This window comes from Paramisgurnus dabryanus, chromosome 23, assembly GCF_030506205.2.
Source record: "Paramisgurnus dabryanus chromosome 23, PD_genome_1.1, whole genome shotgun sequence".
In the NCBI taxonomy this organism is placed as follows: domain Eukaryota; kingdom Metazoa; phylum Chordata; class Actinopteri; order Cypriniformes; family Cobitidae; genus Paramisgurnus; species Paramisgurnus dabryanus.
The window spans coordinates 8,805,195-8,831,273 of NC_133359.1; the positions used below are offsets into that span (position 1 = coordinate 8,805,195).

Sequence of the window (26,079 nt, forward strand, 5' to 3'; positions counted from 1 at the left end):
ATAAAGGTACCATACATTTTTACATTGTATGTATTAGTGGCAACATACTTTGGCAAAGGATGGGCCTTTTTGCTAAGAATACATTTTGAACAATTAATTCTGAGCCACAGAGTAATATAAATGTCTAAAAAATACGTTTATATACATAAAAATTATTTATATTTTAGCTGTTGCATAAAATTCTATATTTTATTTTGAGTAAGCCTGTCAATTATCAAATGAGACGATTATACCCAAATGTGAGTTATGATATGTGTGAAGAGAGCGACATCTAGTGGGTTGACATTGTATGGTTGGGTTGACATTGTACGCACGGGTGCGCAAGTAGAGATCGTAAAATATATTTTAAAAATCTATATTTTTCTTGTAAATATTTAATTATACATTTTTAAAACAAAATCGAGGATCCAATTTGAAGTTTTTTCTCTCCACTGAAACGATAATGAATGTCTCCCTCTGTTGGCCAGAAACGGAAGCGCGTGATTAAATTCCTGATGGCTTTCCCGCTTCTCTGTGGGTCACGTGACACGTTGCGTTCTTGAGGGTCATTCAATTGTTTTTACCGGGTTTAGCGTTTCAAACTTCATTTACATCGTCTCTACAAGCCGCATTACAACAGAGGTAATTTACAATAAGAAAACTTATGTTAAAACAGAGCCATTTCCGTTTGTGTGCCTTAATGACTCACTTCAACTGATTTACCACAGGAAAAGAATCATGCTATTTAATTTAATGTTACTAACAAAAACATTTGTTAGCCAGAAAACATAGTATTATTGCAATTATTTTATGATATAAGTTACTGTAGAAAGTTTCGAAGAATGGTGGACAGATAAGCTATAACGAAAATGGTTATTTGTAGCATGTTTTAACCATCCGTAACCATAGTTTAACCATCATATTCGTAGTAAAACTATGGTAATAGAAATGGAAATCAAAAAGACTATATGGTCAATGTAGAAACAGGATATAATCGATCTTATAGGTCTTATGTCACTCATAGAGATTGAGGGCACCAGATTGTAAAATTGGGCCGCACTCTGTGCACTCTTTCTCTTGGACTGCCATCTGGACGTGGGCAGCATGTTAGTGAGCAACTGTTACTGTTATTTGGATGGCATGGAAATCCCACCAATGAACTTTACTGCCAGATTTGACAAATGCTGAAGAAAAGCCCTGTTTATCAGGAAGCAGTTGCAAAAATATATTTTAAATAAACCACAAATAGGGTGAATTTTAAGTAGATCATGACACATTTTCCACATTAGATGATTGTAAAACAAGCGTCACTCAAAATCTTTCATATTTTATAGCATTTATGTTACAGCTGCACACTATTTGTGATAAACCTATATTCAGTTTGATTTTCTGCCATTTTAAATTGGCACTCTTATACAAAGATAATGCACTTTTTGTCTTCGATATTTTTTGTGAAATTTAAGTAAATATATTTGACTAATAAATGTTTATTTAATTTCAGCAATTTTCTGTTCTTTACATCAGAACAGAAATTAGCCACAGGCTACGCTGTTCTCCAGACAACATCAGGTTTTGAGAAACTCATTTCAGGTGAGCAATATCAGATTTTAGGAATGTGCAATACTACTAGTCTGACTGAAGGACACCCTGTGTACCCTGTGCTGATTTAGGTGTGATTTAGGGGCAAATTCACCAAATGCTGGGAAGATGTTGTAGTTTAATATAGGCCTTAAACTGACAGATATTTAACAAATAAGCAAGCTACAGGGTTCCCACGGGTCCTTGAAATCCTTGAAAGTTTGTGAATCTGGGGATAATAATTCAAGGACCTGGGAAGTTTTTGAAAATATACATACATAGACACAGGTCATTGAAAGTGCTTGAATCTATTTTATGCAAATCCATATAATTTCCTGTATATTGTAGCATATTATAATAAAATTTCAAGCCTTTTAAGCACACATGGTAAACTGTTCGCTTTAAATGCTTATATCTTCTGTATGCGAAAATGTTGATTCATACCAAAATGCTTTTTTGCATAGTTGTGTTTGACACATAAAAACGCTCGGGTTACGTATGTAACTGTTGTTCCCTGAGAAGGGAATGAGACGCTGCGTCTCCCTTGCCATACTTCCAGCGTCCCTGTATCGCCGTCTATGGCAATATTTCAGATAGCGATACACTTCCTGGCTCCAGCATCACGCTGTCTTTGTCGTTAAGCCTCACCATTGGTTGAATTTATATACACATTCAGATGCACTTACTCCTGGAAATGTCCCCAAAGTGTCACTGCAGTGACGCAGCGCGAGTTCCCTCGAAAGGGAACTGTAACAATGTATCTTAAAAGGTAACACAAGGTAACCTTGCTCTCACTTGAAATGTCTCCCCACATTTAGTCCTTGAATTTGAGGGGATTGGACCTGGAAAGTTCTTGAAACCTCCTTGAATTTGAAGTTAACTAAGGAATGAGAACCCTGAAGCTAAATATACATTTTTACTGTACAGCACTATTATAACACTCACAAGAAAGTAGGCGCAGATTATGCATAACATAACATTATGGAATAATTACATTTATAATTCCCAACAAAAATGTATGTAAGGGTGTATTATTAAAGCGACTTTATGGGATATATTTTAAAAAACACTTATTTCAGCACAGCTAAAGTTGCACCACAAATAAAAACCATTTAAGCTTCTTTAAATAAATAAATATATATTCCTGATGCATAGCTACTCGATCATCCTGACATCATGAGATTAAAATTTATATAATATTTAAAAATGTTTGATTTCTGCTACAGTTATCTGTAGATGATGACCTGGTCGTCATTAATAATGCAAGACATCATTTGGCTCTGTGTGTGTCATCATTAGGTTGGGCTCTGTTCGGATGACGGCAATAAGTAAATGAGTTCCCATAGGGAGCTCTCCGTTACTCATTTACGACTCAAATGTGTCTCCTATTCTTAGAATTGTTTCTTAATGTGCACATCTGTTCAGATCGTCATGTTCCCTACCTGTTAATGCTTCACATACTTTATCACTGATGGCATATGTTTTTTCTTTGCCACAAGTCAGGTTTGTTGCATTTGCTTGTTGTTTTTTTGCCTTACCAGTAAAGGCAGGGTTCAAAATAGGGGAGGTTGATCTTATATTAGCACCGATTCAGTCGATTTTATTGATAACAGTCACGCACCCATGGAGATTTGTCCAGAAGTTCAGTCTCGGGACAGGGCACTTTCCTTTCATCGCAGTATGAGATAAGATTACATTATTGACCCAGTCGAAAGTTGATTAATTGGTTTCCCAATAGCATTGATTTGGAGTTTTTTCTCTGGCAGAAATTGGGACATTAGATCTCTGAAGGCACATTAGGCCTTTTGCCTTTTTTCTGGGTTAAAGGTATAGCTGTGTGAATCTCCTTGCAAAAAAGCTTTGGGTACACTGCAATAATATAAATAAACTTTATTCAGAAGGGGAAACTGTAATTAACCCTTTGATAATTAGCTCTGTTGGGAAATAATTACTTGCACGAACACACACAGTTGTTTTTCTCAGAGAGCATCCACCTGCAGACACACAACTAGATTTTAATCAGAATAGACACAAGGAGCTAAACTGAATCAGGCTTTTGATCCAGGCTTTCTTTAGTGAAGCTTTTAGTTTTTTTGGGAGACGGCATTGTGTCCTTGTGCTTTTCTGAAGAGCTGAACTACTAACGCAAGCTGTGCTGATGTCATTGTTGATGTCATTGGTTGTGTGTTTTGTTAATTGGTCTCAAGTGGCATTCAGTTCTTTGAACGCATTCAGAGGCATACAAAAGAACCCTCACCTAAAAAAGTCTACTTTGTAAAAAATATAAAGTATAGAAAATGTATAAATTATTTTCTAGACTTTAAATGTAGATTTGAGGCCTTTATTAGACCTATTAAAGGATTAGTCCATTTTCTTTAAAAAAAATCCAGATAATTTACTCTCCACCATGTCATCCAAAATGTTGATGTCTTCTTTGTTCAGTCGAGAAGAAATTATGTTTTTTTGAGGAAAACATTCCAGGATTTTTCTCACTTTAATGGATCCCAACACTTAACAGTTTTAAAGGACTCTAAACGATCCAATATAAGGGTCTTGTCTAGCGAAACGATTGTCATTTTTGACAAGAAAAATAGAAAAATATGCACTTTTAAACCACAACTTCTCGTCTATCTCCGGTCCTATGATTCGCCAGCACGACCTCACGCAATACGTCATCACGTCAAGAGGTCACGGATGATGTATGCGAAACTACGCCCCAGTGTTTACAAGTGTGGAGAAAGAGGACCGTTACAATGTTGTTGTATGTGAAATTATACTAATTAATGTCTTTGTTTCAGTTTATTGTTTAAAATGGTCCGCAAATGTGTGTTTCATATATGTAACACGTGACCTTTCCACGTCATTACGCAATTACGTGAGGTCGCGCTGGCGCATCACAGGACCAGAGATAGACAAGAAGTTGTGGTTTAAAAGTGCATATTTTACATTTTTTTTCGCTAGATAAGACCCTTATGCCATGTTTGGGATCGTTTAGAGTCCTTTGAAACTCTGTTGAAAAAAAACTGTTAAGTGTTGGGGTCCATTAAAGTCCATTTAAATAAGAAAATCCTGCAATGTTTTCCTCAAAAAACATAATTTCTTCTCGACTGAACAAAGAAAGACGTCAACAGTTTGGATGACATGGTGAGTAAATTATCTGGATTGTTTTTTAAGAAAATGGACTAATCCTTTAATACCATTCTCCAGAGAAAAAAACTTTCTTTTGAAGCTTAATGGGTGAACTTTTAATGCAGATATTTTATCTTTCTTTTATCATCATTCTGTTTGCCTGTTAATAGATTTTGTGTTTGGATCAGAGCCCATAATAAACACACTGACATCACGACTGAAACTAAGCCCCGACTTCAAAACTTTGAAAATGTTGACCTAAATAAGCTCAGTCCTCACTGTATTGTAATGTTTATGTTGATTTAGATGCAACTAATATAGAGAAGATACTAACAGCGGCCATAAATAACCTATTAAGCTATAATCTTAATCTATTTTTAAAATAGTACATGTAAAATGTATTCCACCTAGTTTATTTCTAAACATAGGGGTGGTTTCCCGAACAGGGATTAGACTAAAATAAATGTAAGAGCTGTCCAAATCGAAAACAACTTGTACTGACATATCTAAAAAAACATCAGTGCCCTTTGTTTGCCTCAAAATGCACACAAGCAATATTTTTAGTAAGGCTTAAGCTAATCCTTGTCCAGGAAACCACCTCATACTGTATATAATTATATATTGCATATAAGTATGAATTTACTTTGTGCTTTAACTTGTCAAAGTCTACCAATAAGCAGGTTATTAAGTAGCAATTATGTCAATAGGAGCAGTTATGGTGTGCTGAAAGCAAGGTGTAATCATTACAACAGACAGGGCTATTTTTGTATCCGTAAAAGGAACCTGATCCAGTTCAGTTATTTAGGGGTCCTATGTGACGAATGAGATCATTATCTCTCTGGTGGGGATGAATTACCTGTTGAATTACTTAACAAGTTAATGAACAGTTTTCTAACATAATGGATGGGATGCCTTTCGTCCCACAGACAAAAGAGAGCAATATTACGTAAAGGCAGAAAGGTATTTTGTTTTATATTTTAAACTTTCATATAAATAGCATGGACTTTTGAATCAAAATGTATTTATGTTAACATCAAAGTGATGTCCATCAATCAGATTTATAGTTTTTTTTTTTTACATCCAAACTGCGTCCTTTTCATTATCCTGCTTTGATGTAAACTGATACATGAGCATTGGGCCTATGGAATAAACATCAAAACCTAACCGAGTTATACGTTCTTGTCTTTCCTGCGGTCTTTCCGTAGTCATAGCATCAATTTTAATGTTACCTTTGGCTCTTAGTCAGTGTTAAATGGTGATTTTTATATATATTCATTTGAGTAAGTAGAGCTTTTCCAGTTTCCTTTGTTGAAATACAAACATAACCGAATATACCGAGATGGATGAGTGTCCAAAGCCAATGCCATTCTCGGGTTCCTATAACAAATATAGAGCTTAGAGGAGACAAATTGCCTCTTTTATGCTTCATGAATTCTTTCACCAATCAGTACATGAGACCACCGGCCACCAGTCATTTCAGACCTGAAAGAGCACCAATGAGGACAATTCAAAATAAACAGTTCAGCTTTGTGCCTTCACAGTGGTCTTTATGCAGAAAATATCGTGAGAAACATGCACTGAGTATGCAATAACAGAATAGGAAGTAAAGAACAGTGTTAAATGCTACTGCCAATGAAGACATAGTATAATCACACACATAGAAACAAACCACATCCACAAATGCATCATGACCCAGATAAAAACATGATACATGTGTAATGATGTGTTTGAAGTGGAATATTGGCATACAACATAGTTTACAATTTAGTAAACAATACTGTTTTGTGGAAAATTTTAAAAGATGGCAGGCTGATAAAATTGTGAATTAAAATAGTTATAATGTTACAACTTAAGACTAATATTAATTCTGAGAAATTAAAGGTCATCCTTCAAAAATAGCATGAAAGAATAATGGTGGGATATTTTTACTACAGCCAGACCGATATATCGGCAGGCCGATATTATTGTCCGATATTAGTAATTTTCCAAACTATCGGTATCGGCAATCATAATGGCCGATAAATGAATATAAAAAAAACCGGACGAAACAGCCTTCATTATATTTCCTCATTGTTGGTGTTTTTGACAGAGCGCTCTAAACGAGAAGCTGCTGGTGGGGTCCAGATTTAGGCGTCTAGCCACTGCCAAGTTAAACGATCAGCAATTTATATTTTGCTGTTGTTGTTATTTATCAGAACTTAACAGAATTTGTCTCCAGTCCTATTCAAAGTTATATTTATGAACCAAGTCTTTTAAAACTGGTAACTTTGATTTGGTGGTTGTTGTTTTTGTGTTTTTGTTCAAAGGCCTTTACGTTTCATATCTTAAGTTTGTATTTTTGTACATTTTATTTATCAGAACTTTAATATATTTTGATGTTCCTCTGTTCTGTTGTGACAATAAAAGAAACAAGTTTCTTTTTAAAGTGCATTATCATATTATTTTAGTTAAAACTCATAAATAACTACAAATAACTAATGTTAGGGAAATCTGTTAATGTTTTGTTGCTGGAAAAAAAAATATCGGGCGATATATCGGAATATCGGATTTTAAAACCAACAAACATTTGTATCGGTATTAGGGGTGGCACGGTTCACAAAACCCTCGGTTCGGTTCGTATCACGGTTCTATGGTCACGGTTCTCGGTTCAGTACGGTTCTTGTTGTTATTTTTTCTTTAAATTTTTAACACTTCAGAAATGTATTATCTTATTAATGTATTAGTTATCCATAATTTAGGATACAGTATTAAAAAAAAGTTATATCATGTAATCATGCACAAACTGAATTTGATTATTGGGACCATCCCTGAGGAAAGCCAGATGAGATTTTGATACAGCAAGAGGGAAGACATTGATGATTTCAACATGCTTTTAATTTATTTGGCAAAAAAGAGAATGTGTATTGCCATCTACATGAACTTTATGAGCATTTTTAGCACACATAGATAACTTGCATTTATTAAAATGCCAACTTCAGTGTAGCTCTTAGATTTATCACTGAGAGGCTGCTTTAATACTGCAGAGAGTATATGTGGATGAGAGAGAAACATAACCTTTGCACCTGTAATATTAAAATCTCTTTAAGTCTCTTTTGTCCACTTTTGACCACTTCTGTCCTGATTACTTTGAGGGGCAATTTCTGAAATAAGATCGCGCAACTTTCACACGCTAGCAAAATGAAACTACGCGGAAATCAGCCGCTTTAATTTTATCAATGAAAGGCTAAAAATAGCGCTAAAGACGTAAAACAGTACCTCAGATTAGATAAATGGTCGGAGAGAAGGCGATCTCCTGCGGCTGTTTGAGCACATTCAACCCATAGACTGCAGTTCAATCTATTGTTTTATTTCCGCTGTCATCATAGGTAACATGAAATAAAAATATGTTTCCACACACCAAACTTATACGACGCTGACGCATCCTCCAACTGCGGGCAGACTTCCTTTTCTCTCCCACTTGCCATTTCTACACGTAACATAACCTGCAGTACTTATACTCGAAACCAGTCACCTCTTCTTTCGCGCGAAAGGGAAACACGCTATCTGAGGTCACATACAGGGCATGAGACTACATTGCGCATGCCATGAACCGTTGAACCGTGCGGTACACACGCGCTCCGGACCGAGACAAGCGAACCGAACGGTTCGGATTTTTTTCATGGACCGTGCCACCCCTAATCGGTATCTGCCTTCAAAATCCTTTATCGGTCCGGCTCTAATTTTAACCCAACTATGGGTCACAAAGGGACAAACCCAGCATGTTGGGTTGTAATTTTAACGTTTTAACACATTGTTGGGTCAAATCTAAACATTTTATGGGTTAATTTAACCCTAGGATGAAAATAACCTAGCATTTTTTTTAGTGGTTGAGCAAGCATAAAGTATGTTTTTCAAATGACAGTCATTAAAAAGTACCCGTGTAGTTTGAACAAATGTTAACAGATGTTGATATTTCTCAACACCAAATGTTTTTTATTGAGTTTCTCCACACTCTCCGTTCACTTTTCCAAACATACAGGAATCAGTAGTTACTTAAAACTTCAAAGAAGCAGTGACCTTTGGAGAAGTTTGTCAATTTATTGGTGTTTCCATGGCGACACAAATGTCAGATGTTAGCACTTACACCAGCGGCCCTCTGAATTGTGGCCTCTTTCAGAATGAAGTGCGTTTTTTCGTTCAGGCAACCCTCGATGTCAAAACAACAGTTGTTTTCTGGAAGCAGCTAATGCAAACTTCTGACTAACAATTTCACTTCTGCGTGTCGCTCTTCCTCCTGTTTCTAAGGACTTCCTTCTTTTTCTTAGGTTATTAGTGACAGTTGCATGCGCCCTTGCAAGAGTTGCATACAAATTGATGGTGAAAAGACCTCATCCCAACAGAAACTAAAGTCACCTCCTACTGTTAATCTGAGCTCGTGTGATATGACTGAGTTGGCAGCGGTAGTGGCCTTTTACAGATGTGATCCTCTGTAGCTAGCCAAATGTTAGCACCACTTAGCATCTGATTTGATAATTTACCGTTATGTAAGTAAGTATAAACAGTACATTTTCAAGAACAGGGAGAGCACAGCATTTCAATTAATCTCGGCATTTCATTAAAACGCTTGAACTAAATTGTACCCTGGTGGGGATGTATAAATCTAACAGTCAGCATGCGCAAAACTCCCCATAAAGCCTGTAAGCCAATAATTACACGTCCATTCATGCATCTTCTATCAAAAAAGTATCGGAATATTTGATTACATTTGTCATGGCTGGAGTCCAGCTGAGGAACAATTTAGGAGCTCAGATGCAAATCAGTTAAAATGTCACCTTTTAACAGAATGCTCTCGGCACGTATTATACGTTTATCAAAAACTTTCCCGTCAAATCCGCTTAATCCCATCCTCAGACCATTCAGTGATGCCGTTTTTTTGGCAGAATCTATTAACAGACTAAAAAAATTGTTCATTTATAAGAAAACATGTCAGACCCACTTAGAGGGTTTTTCATCTGAGCTCTTCAATTGTATCCGCCAAAGATAGATGTTCCTAAGGGCCTGTCTGAAATCATATTACAAGATAATGACCAACCTATAAGAACATTTTCCCTAACTGAGCTCTGTGATGTTATTTTATTTTGAGCAGCTGTTCATATTCAGTCTTATAACGTTAATCACTGTATCCTGAAGAAATTAGGTTTAGTGACTAAAAAGTTGATAAAAATATATATGCCTCTGTCCTACATCATCGTAAAGAGCAACTATCGTCCGATTCACATTTTTACATTGTGTGTAAGTGTGTATTAGTACATGTTAACGATATGCAAAAGGTATATCCCAAAGTAAATGATGACGCAAGTTTTCGTTTCCAACGTAATTCTCTTTTCTTTGACTAAAACAAACACAAGGATTGTATGCAACAGTTTACTTTCTTGGCCTGTTGATGTAGACAGGACCGGCATTATCATAATTCCTCCCGCTTGGACTCTCAGCTTGTAAGTTAACTCCTTTTAGCATTGGGACCGAATCTTTCAAACATGGTAAGGAGCGTCACATTTCTGGCTGACGTCAAAGGTGTTCATGCCAATCACAACGTATAGATTAGCTGGCCAATCAGGGACAAAACGCTTTCAGATCAATGAGTTTTGTACAAAATCAATGCGTTTGAGGAAGACAGTATATCTAAAGCTATAAAAATGTACGGTATGTGGAAAATAATGTGTTTTACCAAATACACGAAATACATTTTTTATCAATGAAATAGGTGCACTTTAATATACAGTACGTATGCTGTATGTATACCTGAAAAATGTAAATATTCTTGTGGCGGTAGCATATTCTGTTTGCTTAAGCAACCCAATAGGCTTTATGCCCAGCTGCAGTACTTCCTGAACTTCAGCCAGCTCCTTGTTTCCTGTCTTCCATTATTGGACAAACTGATTAATGCAGGTGTGTCTGATTATTGTTGTTGTGACTACTGAGGTCAGGCACACCTGGATTAATCAGTTTGTCCAATAATGGAAGACAGGAAACAAGGAGCTGGTTGAAGTTCAGGAAGTAGTGCAGCTGGGCGTAAAGCCTATTGGTTGACACAGCAACATTTGCTACAAGCCTTTATCAAAGCATGGGTTTGGAGGTGCGGTTATCTCTTTATCCAATTGCACAGAAATGACAGGCTACTTGACCATTGAAATTATAGTTTATGTAATGGAAAAACTTTACTTACGAGTGGTTTCACAAATGTGAGTCAGTCTGTGAAATCCATTGAATCCATGATTTCAGCCATTAATTTTAATCTTTGACATGGTCACAGTCAATATTAAAGTTATCAAGGAAATCACAAAAGAAATGGCTTCAGCTAGGTTTTCACAGACTGGGTCACAATTTATTTACACAGAAACATGTTCTGCTTTTATTCTACGAATAAGGAACAATCAGTTTCCCAGTCCCATTTTTCAGTTAGACAAGATGGGTACATCTTTCTTTTATTTTGCCTTTAAACAAGTACAATTTTAATCTGCTCAAAGAACATTCTCATTACAAATGTTCTGTTGACTTATTGAGAAGATTTCCTGAAAACGGCAATGAGAAATGAGAGTGCCGTTGCACAACGTGCTTGCTCGATTTTTATTTTGTGCACAGTGGGGAAATTTAAGGAAGGGAGATCAAGGAGGGGCACATTTGAATTACTCACTGTCCAGAAAAACGTTTGCTTTTCTATACTCCTGAGGATGTGGGTTGTATTTCGCATTTCTCCATTCAATCTTCAACCTCATCCTTCCCAGAAACCAGAGCGGTTAATCATCCGAGACCAATTCTGTACTATTCGGTATTCTCTGACAGATAATAGATTCCATTTGTAAGGTCAAGATGTGTTATAGTATAAGCTATGTTTCGATTCTGTCGTTTTAGGGAGGTTGTTTATACAGACTAGAGTGACTAGAAGGCTTTGATATTTGAATAGACGTCTTCTCATCAGAATGTCAATAAGAACAGGAAACAAAGCGGTCTATGATCAGCTGTCCCCTGGTTGAATATCAAAGCAATGAATTCAATGCAGACACACAGGCAGCCAAATTAGACATTGTGTGACATTCTTTTAATGGCTAATCCTTGTATAATATTTGTATTGGACATGATATTTTCAGTTATTATGATACCAACTAAAATGCCCTTCTTAGTTTTTCTAATTTGTGTGTATGCATCTCGTGTAATTTTTTATAAACAGTAAATTTCCAGTCCATCCAGAGAAATGCAGAGTTTTTTTTTTTTGTGATTGTTGCGGGCAAAAATCCTTGATCTTGCGGCACGTTTTCTTAAAAAGTGCGATGGATATTTATGCAATTTTATGTGATGAAATTGCAGGAACTTGCAAAAACTGCATAAACTTGCAAAAGCTGTTTGTAGCTTTTCATTGATGTTCACGTTGCGTAATTACGTCACTTCTAGTGATGCACTGATGTATCGGCCGCCGATATTTATCGGCCGATTTTTGATGAATTTGAGACCATCGGCATATCGGCAATAGCACGAGCAAGGCTGATACCGATTGTTTATTAATTAACTGCATAAAGAAATCCATTATATGTAAAAAAAAAATGAGTTAATGTTGTTAATAAAATAAATGCTGAATAGCAAAAACCACCTTTGAAGGTTGTCATGCTGTCTTATTATATTTGTTTTAGCTCATTTGTGCCTCTCTTATTGTGTTGGTCAGTTGAATGTTAATTAGATCAAATCCATGTTCAGTAAAAATAATTTGATGCAGAAATAAACTAGCTTATAGACCAGCTGTATAGTATTGTATACAAGTGTTTAATATCGGCATCGGCCAGAAGTTGTCTGTTTAAATCGGTATTGGCCCAAAAAATCCTATCGGTGCATTCCTAATCACTTCCTAACATTCCCATTACAACAGGGAACATGGCTGTGCATGTGTGAAGTAAATGCAACATTTTTCAACTTTCTGCTAAGATATATTTGACTTTTTGCTACGAAAATGCGGGGATTATGAAATCATGCAAGCCCCGCATATTTTGCTAGCAGAAATCTGCAATTTATGGGGCGAAAGTGCGGCGTATTTAAAAAAAAAATGCAGCCCCCGTATAAATATACGGACTTTGGCTGATTATGCATTGAATCATAACTTCGTTTTTCTGAAGGGACTGTATTTCACATGTCTGCATGTGTTGGCCAGCCTGTTCATTGGTATTGATCACTAAAAATTACTAAACTGGTCAATCTTTTTTTTGATCAGTAGAAACAAAACGCTTAAAGACAAACAGAATACAGCAAACAAATATAACCACATTTATTTCTGAAAGTATAAAATATTACACTATAAAGGCCACTTTGCAAGGGTAAATTAACAACTTTTTCCAAATATGTACACAGTTAATACCTTTTCCCTCTTAGATATTGTCCAGATGTGGCTAACCGAAATGTCAATTTCTCACATGACCACAGGAAGTAGTTGGCAAGAGTTTCAATAATTTACTTGATAGCAAAAAAATAACAACGAATGGCAGGAGTTTCGAAGGTTCCTGATTTTTTTTTGTACATCCTTCAGAGGCGTCAGGTACTCATGGTGGTTCTCATTCTCCCTTCAAAATTAGCGAAGAGGCACAGTTTGACATCAAATTGACAGGCACTGTATGCCCTTGAACTGGGAGGCTTAAAAAAAAGTTCACTTTCAGTTCACATTCTTTACAATGGCACCAGTCCCACCTCCAGGGCTCCTTGTTTGAAGGGAGCCTATTGTTTGAAGTCCTAACCAAACAACTTACACCCTGGCATGACAGGGATGTTTGGCTCACTGCATTTATGCACTTTTTGAGGCTTCCTCGCTCTGAGTCTACAAGTGTACGTGCGTTCTTACAGTATCTGTACACTACCGGAGATGCTGTGTCAGATTGAGGTAGAACCGTTGTACCAAAAACGTAGCTAGAAGTAACAGTCACATCAGTCAACTCTCTAGAGTGGATTTAAAGAGGAAACTAAAGCAACAAATTCACATTCAATCACACCTACAATAAAGATCACTAACACGCTGGAATATCTGAAGTGTTCCCAGAATAAATTCCTCCCTCTATTCCCTTCCCTTTCTGAAAAAAGGCTGCTTTGTTTTGTCTAGAGATTTGCTTTTCACAGATACTGAAACACTGTCTTGTTGGATCCTGCCACCACGGGAGGTTTATCCTCTGGGTTCGACTCCAAAGGAAACCATCTCAAAGTACAAGATCAAGAACCTTTCTAATCCCCACCACACACACACACTGCTACAACTCCATCTTTAGTCCAACAGAACGGAACAGATGCAGACGTACACATCAGTTGCGATAAACACGCACAAAGATTACACTCCAAAACGTAACTGAATGTGTCGCTCTGAACTTCTGAACTCCCTCTGCTGTGGTTTGTGCCTCTCCCCAAGGCTAGAATGGAGGCAAGAATTGTGCCGGAGTCAACTGTCTCCAGACCAGTTGGGGGCAGTCACGCATTTGCAAGGCTCTTCCCGGAGCCCCTTCGTAAGACTAGGACCAACCGCTGGCTGCCATGCCCACTGACCCTTTCTGGGTGATTATACTCTCTGTGGATTTAAGGAGTCTCTCAAGGCAAGGGGCGTTAATTTTGCCGGGAGGTGCTCGGTTGGGAGTGGAGTCTGTCTTAGTGTACGCACTGTCCGTGCTGGAGGACACAGAGTTGTCTTGTGTTGTGTCCTTCTCCCTGTGCGCTGTTAAATAGTTGCGAACTGTCCCCTGAGCCTGTTCTGCCGTTGGGGAGCATATGGGTGACGTGTGAAGCCATTTTAGGTTGGTTGCCGAGTAGGGACCAGGAGGGGTGAGGTCGCTGACTCTCATTGCCTTGTTACCCATGATAGGGGTACTTGTGGTGGTGGGGTTTGCAAAGGTGTTGAGCAGGGGAGATGCAACTGGAGACAACTGTAAAGTAATGAAGGAGAGAAAATTACTAATTTTGCTTCATGAATTTATATAATTTTAAAATGTGCATATATTATGTGAATGTCAAGAAATTTGTATAATACTAAGTTTGATACTTCAAACACATAATTAGGTCTATGTGGAATCTGATTGGTCAGTTGTGACAATGTCTGTTCCCAACCTCTAAAACTGATAACACACCGTTCATCCGAATACTGCAAGTCATCTTGAAAGGTGCTGCTTATGTTTTTAATCATTCTGTTCAAATCTTTTCTCATGCCAGGTCTTAATAGACAAATTAAATATTTTAATTTAACTAATCGGACAATGTTGTTTTTTATAGAACCAAAACAATATGCAATAATTTTTTTTACTTATTACAGATAAATAAATCCCTAAATTAGAGTATTAATGTATAGAAGTGTACTTTAAAAATTGCAAGCGCCATACATTAAGTAATCTGATCACCTTGTGGGGGAATAACAACCGGTTGTATGCTCGTATGATTTTCAAAAAAAGGGATCTCAAGGACATGATATGCTCACCAAACAAAATGGATTGGTCTCTTATTATAATTGCAATGGTGACCAAATAAGCGGCACAAAATAGGGATGCATAACGGTTAATAGCGATATAGCATAATAAAAGTTTTTGTTTACATCATATATGTGTGTGTTCTGTGTATAACAATTATGTATATATAAATATGCACACATGCATATATAATTTTAAGAAAAAAACTATATTTATATATTAAGTATTTATATTTACATAACATAAATTATAAATATTTATGCAAATGTATACACATGTAAACATTTCTTAAATGTATACATGCATTTATCTATACAAAGTTATTATATACAGTTCACACACATATGATTTAAACAAAAACATTTATTCTGCTATAGATTAATCACGATTAATTGTTATGCATCCCTAGCACAAAACATTAGCACACGTATTCTAACTAAAAAAACACAACAAATGGACAAATACAAAAAGCATACACAAATGTATACTTGTCAATTTATTCAATTAGTTTATTAGTTAAAATGGCAGCAAATATTTAGTTAAAAAATACTTTATTTATATTTATTTATTAGACAGATGCTTTTATTTAATGTTGTATTCAAGGTAAATTTTATCGAGTATGGGCTAGCATCATGCTCCACAAGTTCTACAGGAACACCTAAATCAACTTACTACTGTTTATTGAAGTAACAATAACTGAATATATTTTGGAAAAGGTTTAAAATCTGTTTGTGAATGTTCTTTTACTTTCATTTATCCGTCTTTTAAAAGCTTGTTTATTTGTGTCATTATTTTTAGCGAACATGTATACCTTTAAAAATAAATTGAATCCTTTTTGACTGCGCTGGCCTAGTGATTAGAATAGGTAGATAAGACTTTCATTTTTAACTTATTTTAACTAAGAAATGATTATAAAATAGAGCGTTACCTTGAGTTTCTTAGAAAGGGTCGTCTCTTCCATAAGCTCTGTGGTGTTGATTTCATTGTTTCGTTGGGGTTTTATGTGAGGGAACCAGTTCTTCAACATCTCCTCCATTTTCAGAATAATGTTGACATATCGCTCTCTGTGTAGCAAAAAAAAAAATCAACATTTAAGTCTGGCTATTCAGCAACCCACAAAAAGAACGACACGTGTAAACATTTAGCCAGATCTGGTGTTTACCAGATCTGACCTTAAATTACAAAACGTCCCGTAACCCTGTTTGGTGGCAAGCGAGTTTAAAGATCATCTAACCACATGTACTCAGCATCATAAGCACCAACACACAAACGTGTTTCTCAAAATGAGAACAGCTCGTGTCGATTCACACATGTTTGAACCCACACGTGGCATGGAGCGCAACCGTTTCCTCTACCTCTAAATATAGACACATAAGCCTGCAGCAGGACACTGACGTCCACGTCACGGGGAGGAGAAAAAAAATAGTTGTGCTGAGGACCATTGATACACATGCATACAAGCACATGGTGACTCAAACCAGCCCCCAACAGATGGTTAATGAGGATTAGTAGTCACATGAACAAAGTATTCGCTGTTGCCCTATTTTCAGGATTTTACATTTAAACTGCTACTACTGTTGAAGTTCTGAGGTTGCTGGTGGGAGGCAGCCATGCCTCCATGTGGTCACCTGTGGCAGCATAGATATATAAGCAAAGGCTATCTTTGCTCATTGCATGGTTCCATCCAAAACCCCATTATTTCAAACTGCACAGGTTACAACATGGCTAGATGCATCCCAAAGTACACCAACGGAGTTGATATTCTAGACACTGCACTAACACGTGAATATTGGACTTTACAAATTAGCACAATACAATGACAAAACGAAAAGATATCTGGGTGATGTAAAGTAAGTGGGAAAGTAAACTCTGCAACCTAAACCCAACCTGACCTATTATGAGGTCATTTAACACAACAGAAATGTAGCTACAGCCATTACGCCATCTATCTAAAGGAAGACAACAGGTTTCCTCAAAGGAGCTTGGACGTTTGTAAAGTCTATTCTTACCCAGACACTCTTATATCTGCAGGTCTGCATTTGGCCAGCGGCCGCCTGGCGCTTTGGATCAAGTGTCATGCTGCAAGGCCATGTGTTTTAAAATTTTGACTCACTCACTTATCCCCTTAAAGCCAAGACACATCTGAGGCTGCACAAGTCATCTGCAAGCAATGTGGAACAACTTAGCCTTGGTTTATCGGTAATGCGTGTAAACATACGTGCACCAAAGCAAAATTCCCTCACAGCTTTTATCAACTAACAGAAAGCAGCTTGCAGGCACAATAGACGGAATAGAGGGTGGATTGAAGTAGATTAACTAAATGGACACAACATCCATCAGATCGATTCGCGATGGAGTACTGTGCGGATTAAAGCCCACCCTGAAGCAGCTTGTGAGTGAGGCAGGAAGAAACAACAGGACACTCACCCCATGCATGGATTCTGCAGGACCCCCATTATCCTCTGGATGCGGTCCATGGCCACACTCTCCTGGAAAGTGCTGAGGCCTATGGAAGAAGAAGAAAATGCTTAAACCATCTTTTTTTAAAAGTACCAGCTCATTGTCTCTAACAGGCTGTCGTACGTCTGTGAGGCAGATGGATTCCTATAAAGCGCGTAGGAAGACAGACTCTCCGTCTCTGTGGCCAGGAAGTTTGGGGTCGCCCAAAGAGCTCGTTCTGACAGTGATTCCAAACCAAGCGCTCACTATGGGGTCCGTTCTAGAACGTGTGGGGCTTTAAATTATTCCATAAAAATTTATCTTTAAGCACCTAACATTTCAAATATCATCTGTTTGTGTTTTTTTTAGCAATGGCTGCTTGAGCTTTGTGCAGATTTTACAAAGTAACATTATTTGCTCCTACAAAGTCCATGTAAAAATAAAGAATTTAGTTTTAAATATATTTCACCCCAGCAGTAGAGGGCACAAAGGAGACACCCTTGAGCTCATCTATACCATGCTTTAGGTATTTCAGTCATGGCTCTGGTATATTTTTGGTTTGTATTGTTATAGACGTGTGCCTTTCAATCATATACGTTCCATTATGACTAAGCCAGGCAGCCACATGTAGACAGAGGAAATAACTGTGGTCAGTCCGGCGTCAAGTAATGTATGTATATGACACCTAAGATCGCCATTCGTGACCTACTAGTCTGAATGTTCTCATGAGAAGTTTATACTTTAATCTAATCTAAAATCTAACTAGGCAAACTTTGATACAACACAGTAAGTAGATGTGATCAGGGCAGATGCATGGAGGATTACTTACGTTCTCTGTATCTGCCTGATCGGAGGCCATTAAGGATTGAGGATAGAGGATGAATGTAACACTGCAGCTCCAAGCACTGCAAAACAAAGAACGTCATTCAGCATTTCTAACTTTTATTACTTAGGAAGCAATTAAAAACTTACTACACTTGTCTAAATACTATACACAGACAATCTCAAATCAGGACATACAGCTTATTATTTCTTAAGTACAATGACTCATCTAACCTTTCACACACATCTAAATGGAATGTGTTATCAGAAATTGTACTATGTATGATAACTCAGTTTCTTAAATCAAAAAATTGTGACACATTTCACCTAGAAAAAAAACACACAAAGGAGGAGGGGGTCTTCCTGGAAATGGCTCTGCTGAGTACTTTTTTATTTAGGCTGTTTGGGAGGCGATAGATCATGTAGGTGATAAGGGTTTCTTTAAGAACACCATGTGCTTTCCACTGGCATGCCTAGAGAATCAAATGTGGCACGTCTTACCTTGTATGCGAATAGCCTGTCTTTCTCCATTTGTTCGGGTGTGAGCTGCCTCTCCCTTTGCTCCAGCACCACGGAGCTCCGTGTTCTTTTCAATGCCTGCCTCGTTTTGCCTTTAGGGCTCTCAGGGCACTTGCTGTAATTGGACCGATCTTCTCTTCCCAGGTGAGAAAGCCCCTCATCCTTGCTGTACTCCGATCCGTCACAGCTGGAAGGAGAACTTCCAGGAGAGCTCATATTCTCTTTGTCGTTCACCTCGCCTTTATCTCCATTTCTCTTTGTGAGTGACTGACAAGTCTGGACCACCTGGATGACCCCAAAAGAGGGGGTTTTGGGCAGTGTGGTTTTCCCCTGTGCTTTGGTACAGTCTGGCTCTAATTCACTATCATTATCTTCATCATCACTGGCCAGCCAGTCAATGGAATAGTCAGAATCTGTAGCTGACATCTTCGGAAGCAGGATCTAACCAGAACGGACCATCACTGACCTGTGGGAGGGAAAGGGGTGGACTATTAAAATCTTCAATTGCCATAATGCAACAAGAACATCACTACACTGAATGGAACATGAGCTGGTGTAAAATTGGATAATGGAGAAAGAATGTTTTGCTTCGACGGGAACATAACAACAAAATCTAACTGCAGTGTGTTGAAATATATCTGGAAGATTTATAGTCAAGCAGACACTAGTGGTCAAACATGCCAACCTAAGCATGTGCCCCTAATAAAATCCAGCGGGATACTAAACTCGTGTCATTTAGACCAGCCAGCTTTCCAGTCACAACACCTGAACATCAGACCCAGACTAAAGATAAACAGCAACCACTGAAAAAGACTAACTGCTGTTTAACAAACATTGCCGGGAAATCTACTGTTAGCTTTCTAAAATGTGAAAAAAACTACTAGATTTACTACTACAGATATTACAGATAATACTACAGTCAATGGCAAAATAAGTATATTCTATAATTTGTATCAAAACATACCATAAAAGAATGCTGCAATAGTTGTTTTTGTTAAAGCATAACAGGGTCAGTATCTTTATGCAAAACCGAGATAAGGGGTTTTATTTTATTTATAGCTACATGGTCTTTGGCAGACATCTGTACCTTTTGCAGTGCATAGACTGTTTGTTCTGATTGCATCTAATTGAAAAACACTTGAAAATGAAGCTGTACTGAACATCATGCTGTGATGAAGCAGGTGACACACTAAAAAGCACACATTCAAAGGCCTGTTTGTTTATGCAATGAGACCAGAACACTGCAACCATGGTGACCGACCAACAGTACTACAGTACATTGTATAAATTAATATGTTTTGTTTGATTTAAATTCTAAGTTTGAAATTATTTTGTGTCATCATGAATTTTCTTTGTGGAGGGGTGCGAAGGGATGCACCCTACACAAGGGGGGCGCACGCTGAAAAGTTTGAGAACCACTGGGTTATATACATCCAAGTAGAAATAGCTTTTAACCGTTTAATATTACATTTCATTAAGACCCCCTATATCAGTTTGTATATAAAAAAAATGTGTGCATTACTCTTTCACTGCAATCTGAAATTGAAAATTCTAGCTGACAACACAACTTTTACATATTTTAACTAGTGATAGGACAATATATTGCAGAGGCCGATATATCGGCTGTTTTTTTTAATTATTATTATTATTGCCATTGGCCGATAAATCCTATAAATCGGCCAGTAAATTTCTCTTTCACCTATATTTGATGTTTGTAATATAAAAGAAACTCCATGTCACTCAATGTATAAAGTCTGACTGACAGACAGTAAAATAAACAATCATTATTCACTTTTTTACATGACGTTATAGCTCAACACACTTATTTAAACAGTACTGTGATGTGTCAGATTATTTATGTCTTGTAAATGTGTTTTAACTACTTTAAAAGGGTATATTTATAAATGTTATGCATAACAATTTTTTTGTTGTTTCACCAATTTTCTGATCATCTCGCATTTACTGTAATAACATTTCAGTTATATCGGCCTAACATCGGCCATACAGCTTTCTTAATTTCGGTATCGGCCATAAAAAAACCATATCGGACCACTAATTATAACTATCTCTGACTCAACTATAAATGCTGTACAACTTATAACTGTAAGTATGTATGTACATATAATCAGTGTTGGGTTTTTACACTGACCAAGCACATTCACTGGGTATTTAATCCATCAGCTGGTCGGTATCATTGCAAACAAATAAACTGCTGTGCCAAAGAGTTTTCCCCTGCCAATATAAAGGCATTATGTAATAGCTTTACCTCAAGCACGCGACTAATTGGCTCTATAACGGTCGCAAAGATCAGCTTTTCCAAATATATGTAACTGCTGACAAGCTTTTTCTTGACTTTACGCTTAAAGTTATAAAAAGCAAACCTGCCAAATAAATGCAACACTTAACATATAGAAGAAACGCAGTTTATGGCGAACAAACTCTTCTTTCATTTCTGAAAACTGCTATATTGAATACTTGTTTAAGTTTTGTCGACAGTCACTGAGGGGAATGAAAAGGTCCTTTATTAGTTAACTTAAAAAAAATATATACTGTCACAGTATCCTTTAAAAAAAAAATCGAAATGAGTAAGTTCAGTTTTTACGCCACTAGCATAACCGTAGACAAAGGGCACGTGACAGTTTTTATTAGCCCCGTTTAGCGCAACAATTTGAACGTCAATTGTAGGAAGTCATGTTACTGAGACTTATTACCGTACTGCTGCCTATAAAATCGGTTGCTGTGTGCAACACGTATATTACCGCTAAATCTAGTAGCTATAATAGACAACGAGAGTAGCGTTATGTACCTGTATGATAACCGAGGGTGGGGCCGTGTTGATGACTAACACCTTAATACGATCATTTAAGTCCATTGCAATTTTATATTATTTAAAAATATATATAATTTTTCAACTGAATGTATTGTCGTCGGGCTTAACGGGAACGACAAACCAAAACAATTTATATCAGTACGGTGAACAAAATCCGCTATCTATTTTGTTTTATTTACTACAGGCAACAACTAACAAACATTAAAAGTGTTTACCTTACATTTAAACGTAATTTATCATTTACACATTTTACAAAACGGGTGGATGTCTTTGTTCCCACAGCGGCATCTTCACTGCCTAACGTTACACATCTCGTAGGCTACATACATATACATAAAGCCTTGTATGAACCCAGTGATGTTTCCTAATTTAAACACGCGTGCGATTTTTACCTCCCAAAAATACATTTTAGAAAACAAATCTCTATAATATACATCGTTTGTCTTACCTCAAGCCAGATGGGACGAATTGCCTAAATTTCCTTTGTTTCAGCAATATATCCAAAGACACCCGGAGCGCGCGACCAAGCCTCTGTTCAGAGGTGTACGTGGTTTCAGTGATGTAGACCTGCAGTTGTGTGGCCCCGTGTTACTTCTCCCAAGGCAACGTGTCTGAGAGGGCGGGTCCAAAAACGCCGGGCTTTCCGATTTGTGCGTCCGCACCCGAATCCGACAAATGGAGTTTGCGTTTGAAGCCAGCTTCGGCTGATAGGGGAGACGCGCTTACATATTAAAATGAAATGCAAATTGCCAAAACACGTGGACACGCGGATCGGTTTCATTCCAGCAGGCGGACAGAGTGTCAACTCCGTGTTTTTTATTGTTCGCAGTTGCCAAGTTTGTATTCGTCATTAGCTCGAATGGGATTACGTGAGATATTTTGTGCGTGATGTACCTCTTCCTAATATGTTAGAGTTTTTTAGACTGCTATCTGTGTGAGATAAATATGCTTCATAACAGTTTATTATTGTATAAAGACATAATTTTATCTAAACAGTTTTTTACAGTATGAGCTATGAAATAAAAATGCATTTTGAAACATTACAATATTGCAAAAACAATATGATATACATTGTAAAATAGTTTTATACATCGTGATGGTATTGTTGACCACCTTTTATGTAATACGTGATTATGTGAAATAAAAATGTATTACAGTATTTATTCCAAAGCAAAACAATCACAGTTAAAGCAATAACAATTACTTTTGAGAATTTATAAAAGCTGCATATAATTATAAAGTTTTCTGTTTATGTTTGAATGCATTATGAAATGTGACTAGGAAATCTGATATATAATATATACATTTTATTGAATTTGACATTCACCATTATTGTTCTTCTGCTATACTTTCATGTAACTTATCATTTCGCAACTGCAAACAGACCAATATGGAAACATTTGCATGCACCATGAGCCAGTGTTACATGTGTCTAAGAAGCAATTCAGTGTGTACATTGCTGCGGTCCCTGGTATCATCGAATACCCAGGAGCCCCGTCGCTGGGTTTATCCTTACCTGCTCTTGACTGACTCCAATGTGCGCAGCTGGTCGTATGTGAACCAAACCGAATGAATGAAGGAGGCTGAACGTGATAGGCCACCGTGTTTCGTGTGGGGTTTCACACGTGATGTCTTTTACGCTGTTTTTACACAACCCTCCGTTTCCATGGTGAGGGAAGGGGTGGCAGGAAAGCATTCCAAAGTAGTACATTTGCATTGTGAAGAATGTTGCACCTTCTCTAAAACCCCCACAGCAGGTGAAGTTGTCTGCTGTTGTATTACAGGACAGCGTGTCACATTTTACCTTCCACACACTGGTTTTATCAGACAGCTGGAATGAGAAGAAAATGACAAGGCAGGTGGTCTGTGTCCGGTGGCATTTTCATGCTCATGTTGTGGCCGATGGATGTGACGACGAGAGAGCATATAAGGGCACACGTTCACTGCATCTTTTACTGGGGGGTGGGATCTCTGATTGGAGTCCAGACAAAGAATCACAGCCCGGAGTCAATGACTCATAGTCCTCCTCCCCGGAAAACGTGATCACATGTGAGAAGAAAACAAGAAAACCCACACAGTTTCTCTTTTTGGCTTTGCACAATTAAAAATCAGAATAGCTGCCACCTGAATGTCTCTTCGATGTCTGTCCAACTCTTACAGTGTTTGATAGCCAAGAGAGCATAAACAAAACATTGTGCACTCTATGCTGAGCCAAAGACACCACCCAGATTGATTAACAGTTGTGTGCAAACCAGTCTGGTACCGTCTTTTTGGAAAAGGTCCTAATGTGGACCATAATAAACCAGCCAAGTGATTGTTCTTTAATCTCTCTTTGCGGGTTTCCCAAGTTCATTGTATAGTGAATACTGTAGATTATGGAGTGATGACTAGGCGGCGACTTTTGATTAATGTCTTACTGTCAGAACAAGATGATGGTGTAGGCAAGGTCATAGGTGTGGCTCATCTGCGTCAAATCTGTTTGAGGTTAGCGAAAGAGAGACAACCAATAATAACTGTATTTCTCACCACTGTATCCTCAAGCACTCTTGGTTGTGAAAAAGGTGTGTCAGAAACACCGATTAGCTGCTAAAAACAGCTGAGGTTACACTCGTTTGTGGGAGTGAGTCGAAAACACTGATAACGTGAACAATACGCTATTGGTTGGCACAATCCTTACTATCTGAGTCTTATCCACTCAGTGGAACACAGTGCACATAGTACTGTTTGTTGACTTCAGAGTACTTTGTCAGTGGTTTGGACCAAATTTGGACATTCTTTACTCAGTTACGTGTCCAAAATACCCTGACGACATCAGAATATCACATAAAAAGGATTTAACGCCAACAACTGGATGCTTGTTTACACAAGGGCTTCTCTCTGAGCCAATCAGCTTGGCTGCTTTAAAATGTACAATACAACAAGAACACTAAGTCCTACATGGACTGATTCATCATTACAGACTAAACAAATGACACACCAGTTAAGCTAGCAACTTGTGAAGATTAAAGTCTAGTGTCATTTCATGGCATGAAACTTCAGAGATTGTTTCTAAAGTAATTTCTCTACCGCAATGGGGTAATCAGTGATGATTTATATTACTCCGAAATATGTATTAAAGAAATATTTGGATTACCTTTTTTTAAAACTTGTATATATTATAGTGGTGAACCAACTTGTGATTTATCTGAAATTTTAAGATAATTGTCAATTTAATATGTTAATTTCTTCTTACATTATAATTATAATCTTTTTTGTAAAGAATCTGAGACCTGATTTGGAAACATTAATATTTTTGGCATTGGTTTTGCATTTTTGACAATTAAGTATTAAAACCGATTTTATTTACATTTATGCATCTGGCAGGCGCTTTAATCCAAAGTAGCCTACATAAAAAATGCCTTCAAGATATGCATTTCTTTCACTATTTGTGTTCCCTGTGAATTATGCAATGCTGTACACTTATTTTCAATGCAGCATTGGGTCAAAAAGAGACAAACCCAACCCACTAGGTTGTTATTTAACCTATGCTGGCTTGTTTAATCCCATTGTTGGGTCAAACGCAAATATTTCCTGGGTTAATTTAAAAGCGTTTTTTATTTTATTTTGACCCAATGTTAGGATGAAAATAGCATATACCAGTTGAGTTACAGGGACACCCAAAAGTTGTATTACAATAATGCAACAAATCTCAGTTAAACAGTGTTTTAAATATTCAAATAGTTAATAATTTATACATCACAGTATAAGTTGTAATGCCTTTTAATAAACCGTTTTAATAAACAGTTTTTTTTCAAACTGACCCTAATGCTGCGTTCAGACCAGCCGCGGTAAAGGCGTGAAGCGCTCGTGATTTCAATGTTAAGTCAATGTAAAGATGCGTTGACGCGCATCTGGAGGTCTTGCGGCGTGAATGAGGCGTGTAACGCAGTGCGGTAGATGCGATTCCGCCTCATTCACGTGTCTAGCTTTGCCGAAAAATTTGAACTTTGGCGGAAAAACACGCCGTCTAATAGTGACGTGATTACAGAAAGCGAGCGGAGTCGCAGAAGCCCCTCCCACGATGCGAATTTCCGCGCGAATGTCTCGATAACTAGAATTTCATGCGTGAATGAAGCGATTAAACTCAAAATGTTCAAGCGGCAAACTATACGCGGTAGACAAAAATTTGACGCCTCAAACGCGGCTGGTTTGAACTCACGGTAAAACATTTATTCTGCAGTGCACACACACATTATCTGGACATGATGTGTGTCTAGACCACCTTTTTGATTTACTAATACAGAACAGTTGCAATAAACATCTTACTGCAGTTGTTTCACTAGATAAAGA

At 37.4% G+C, this 26,079-nt stretch overlaps 1 protein-coding gene across 1 annotated transcript; it reads right to left on the bottom strand.

Moving 5' to 3' along the window:
- Positions 1-12,952: 12,952 nt before the first annotated feature.
- Positions 12,953-22,355, bottom strand: ciartb (circadian associated repressor of transcription b). Its single transcript, XM_065292073.1, has 6 exons — positions 22,199-22,355; positions 18,903-19,386; positions 18,409-18,484; positions 17,568-17,646; positions 16,069-16,204; positions 12,953-14,606 (listed from the first exon to the last, which is right to left on the bottom strand). The coding sequence occupies exons 2-6, from the start codon at positions 19,344-19,346 to the stop codon at positions 14,199-14,201; spliced, it is 1,143 nt and encodes a 380-aa protein (XP_065148145.1). The 5' UTR covers positions 19,347-19,386; positions 22,199-22,355; the 3' UTR covers positions 12,953-14,198.
- Between the last annotated feature and the right edge of the window lie 3,724 nt (positions 22,356-26,079).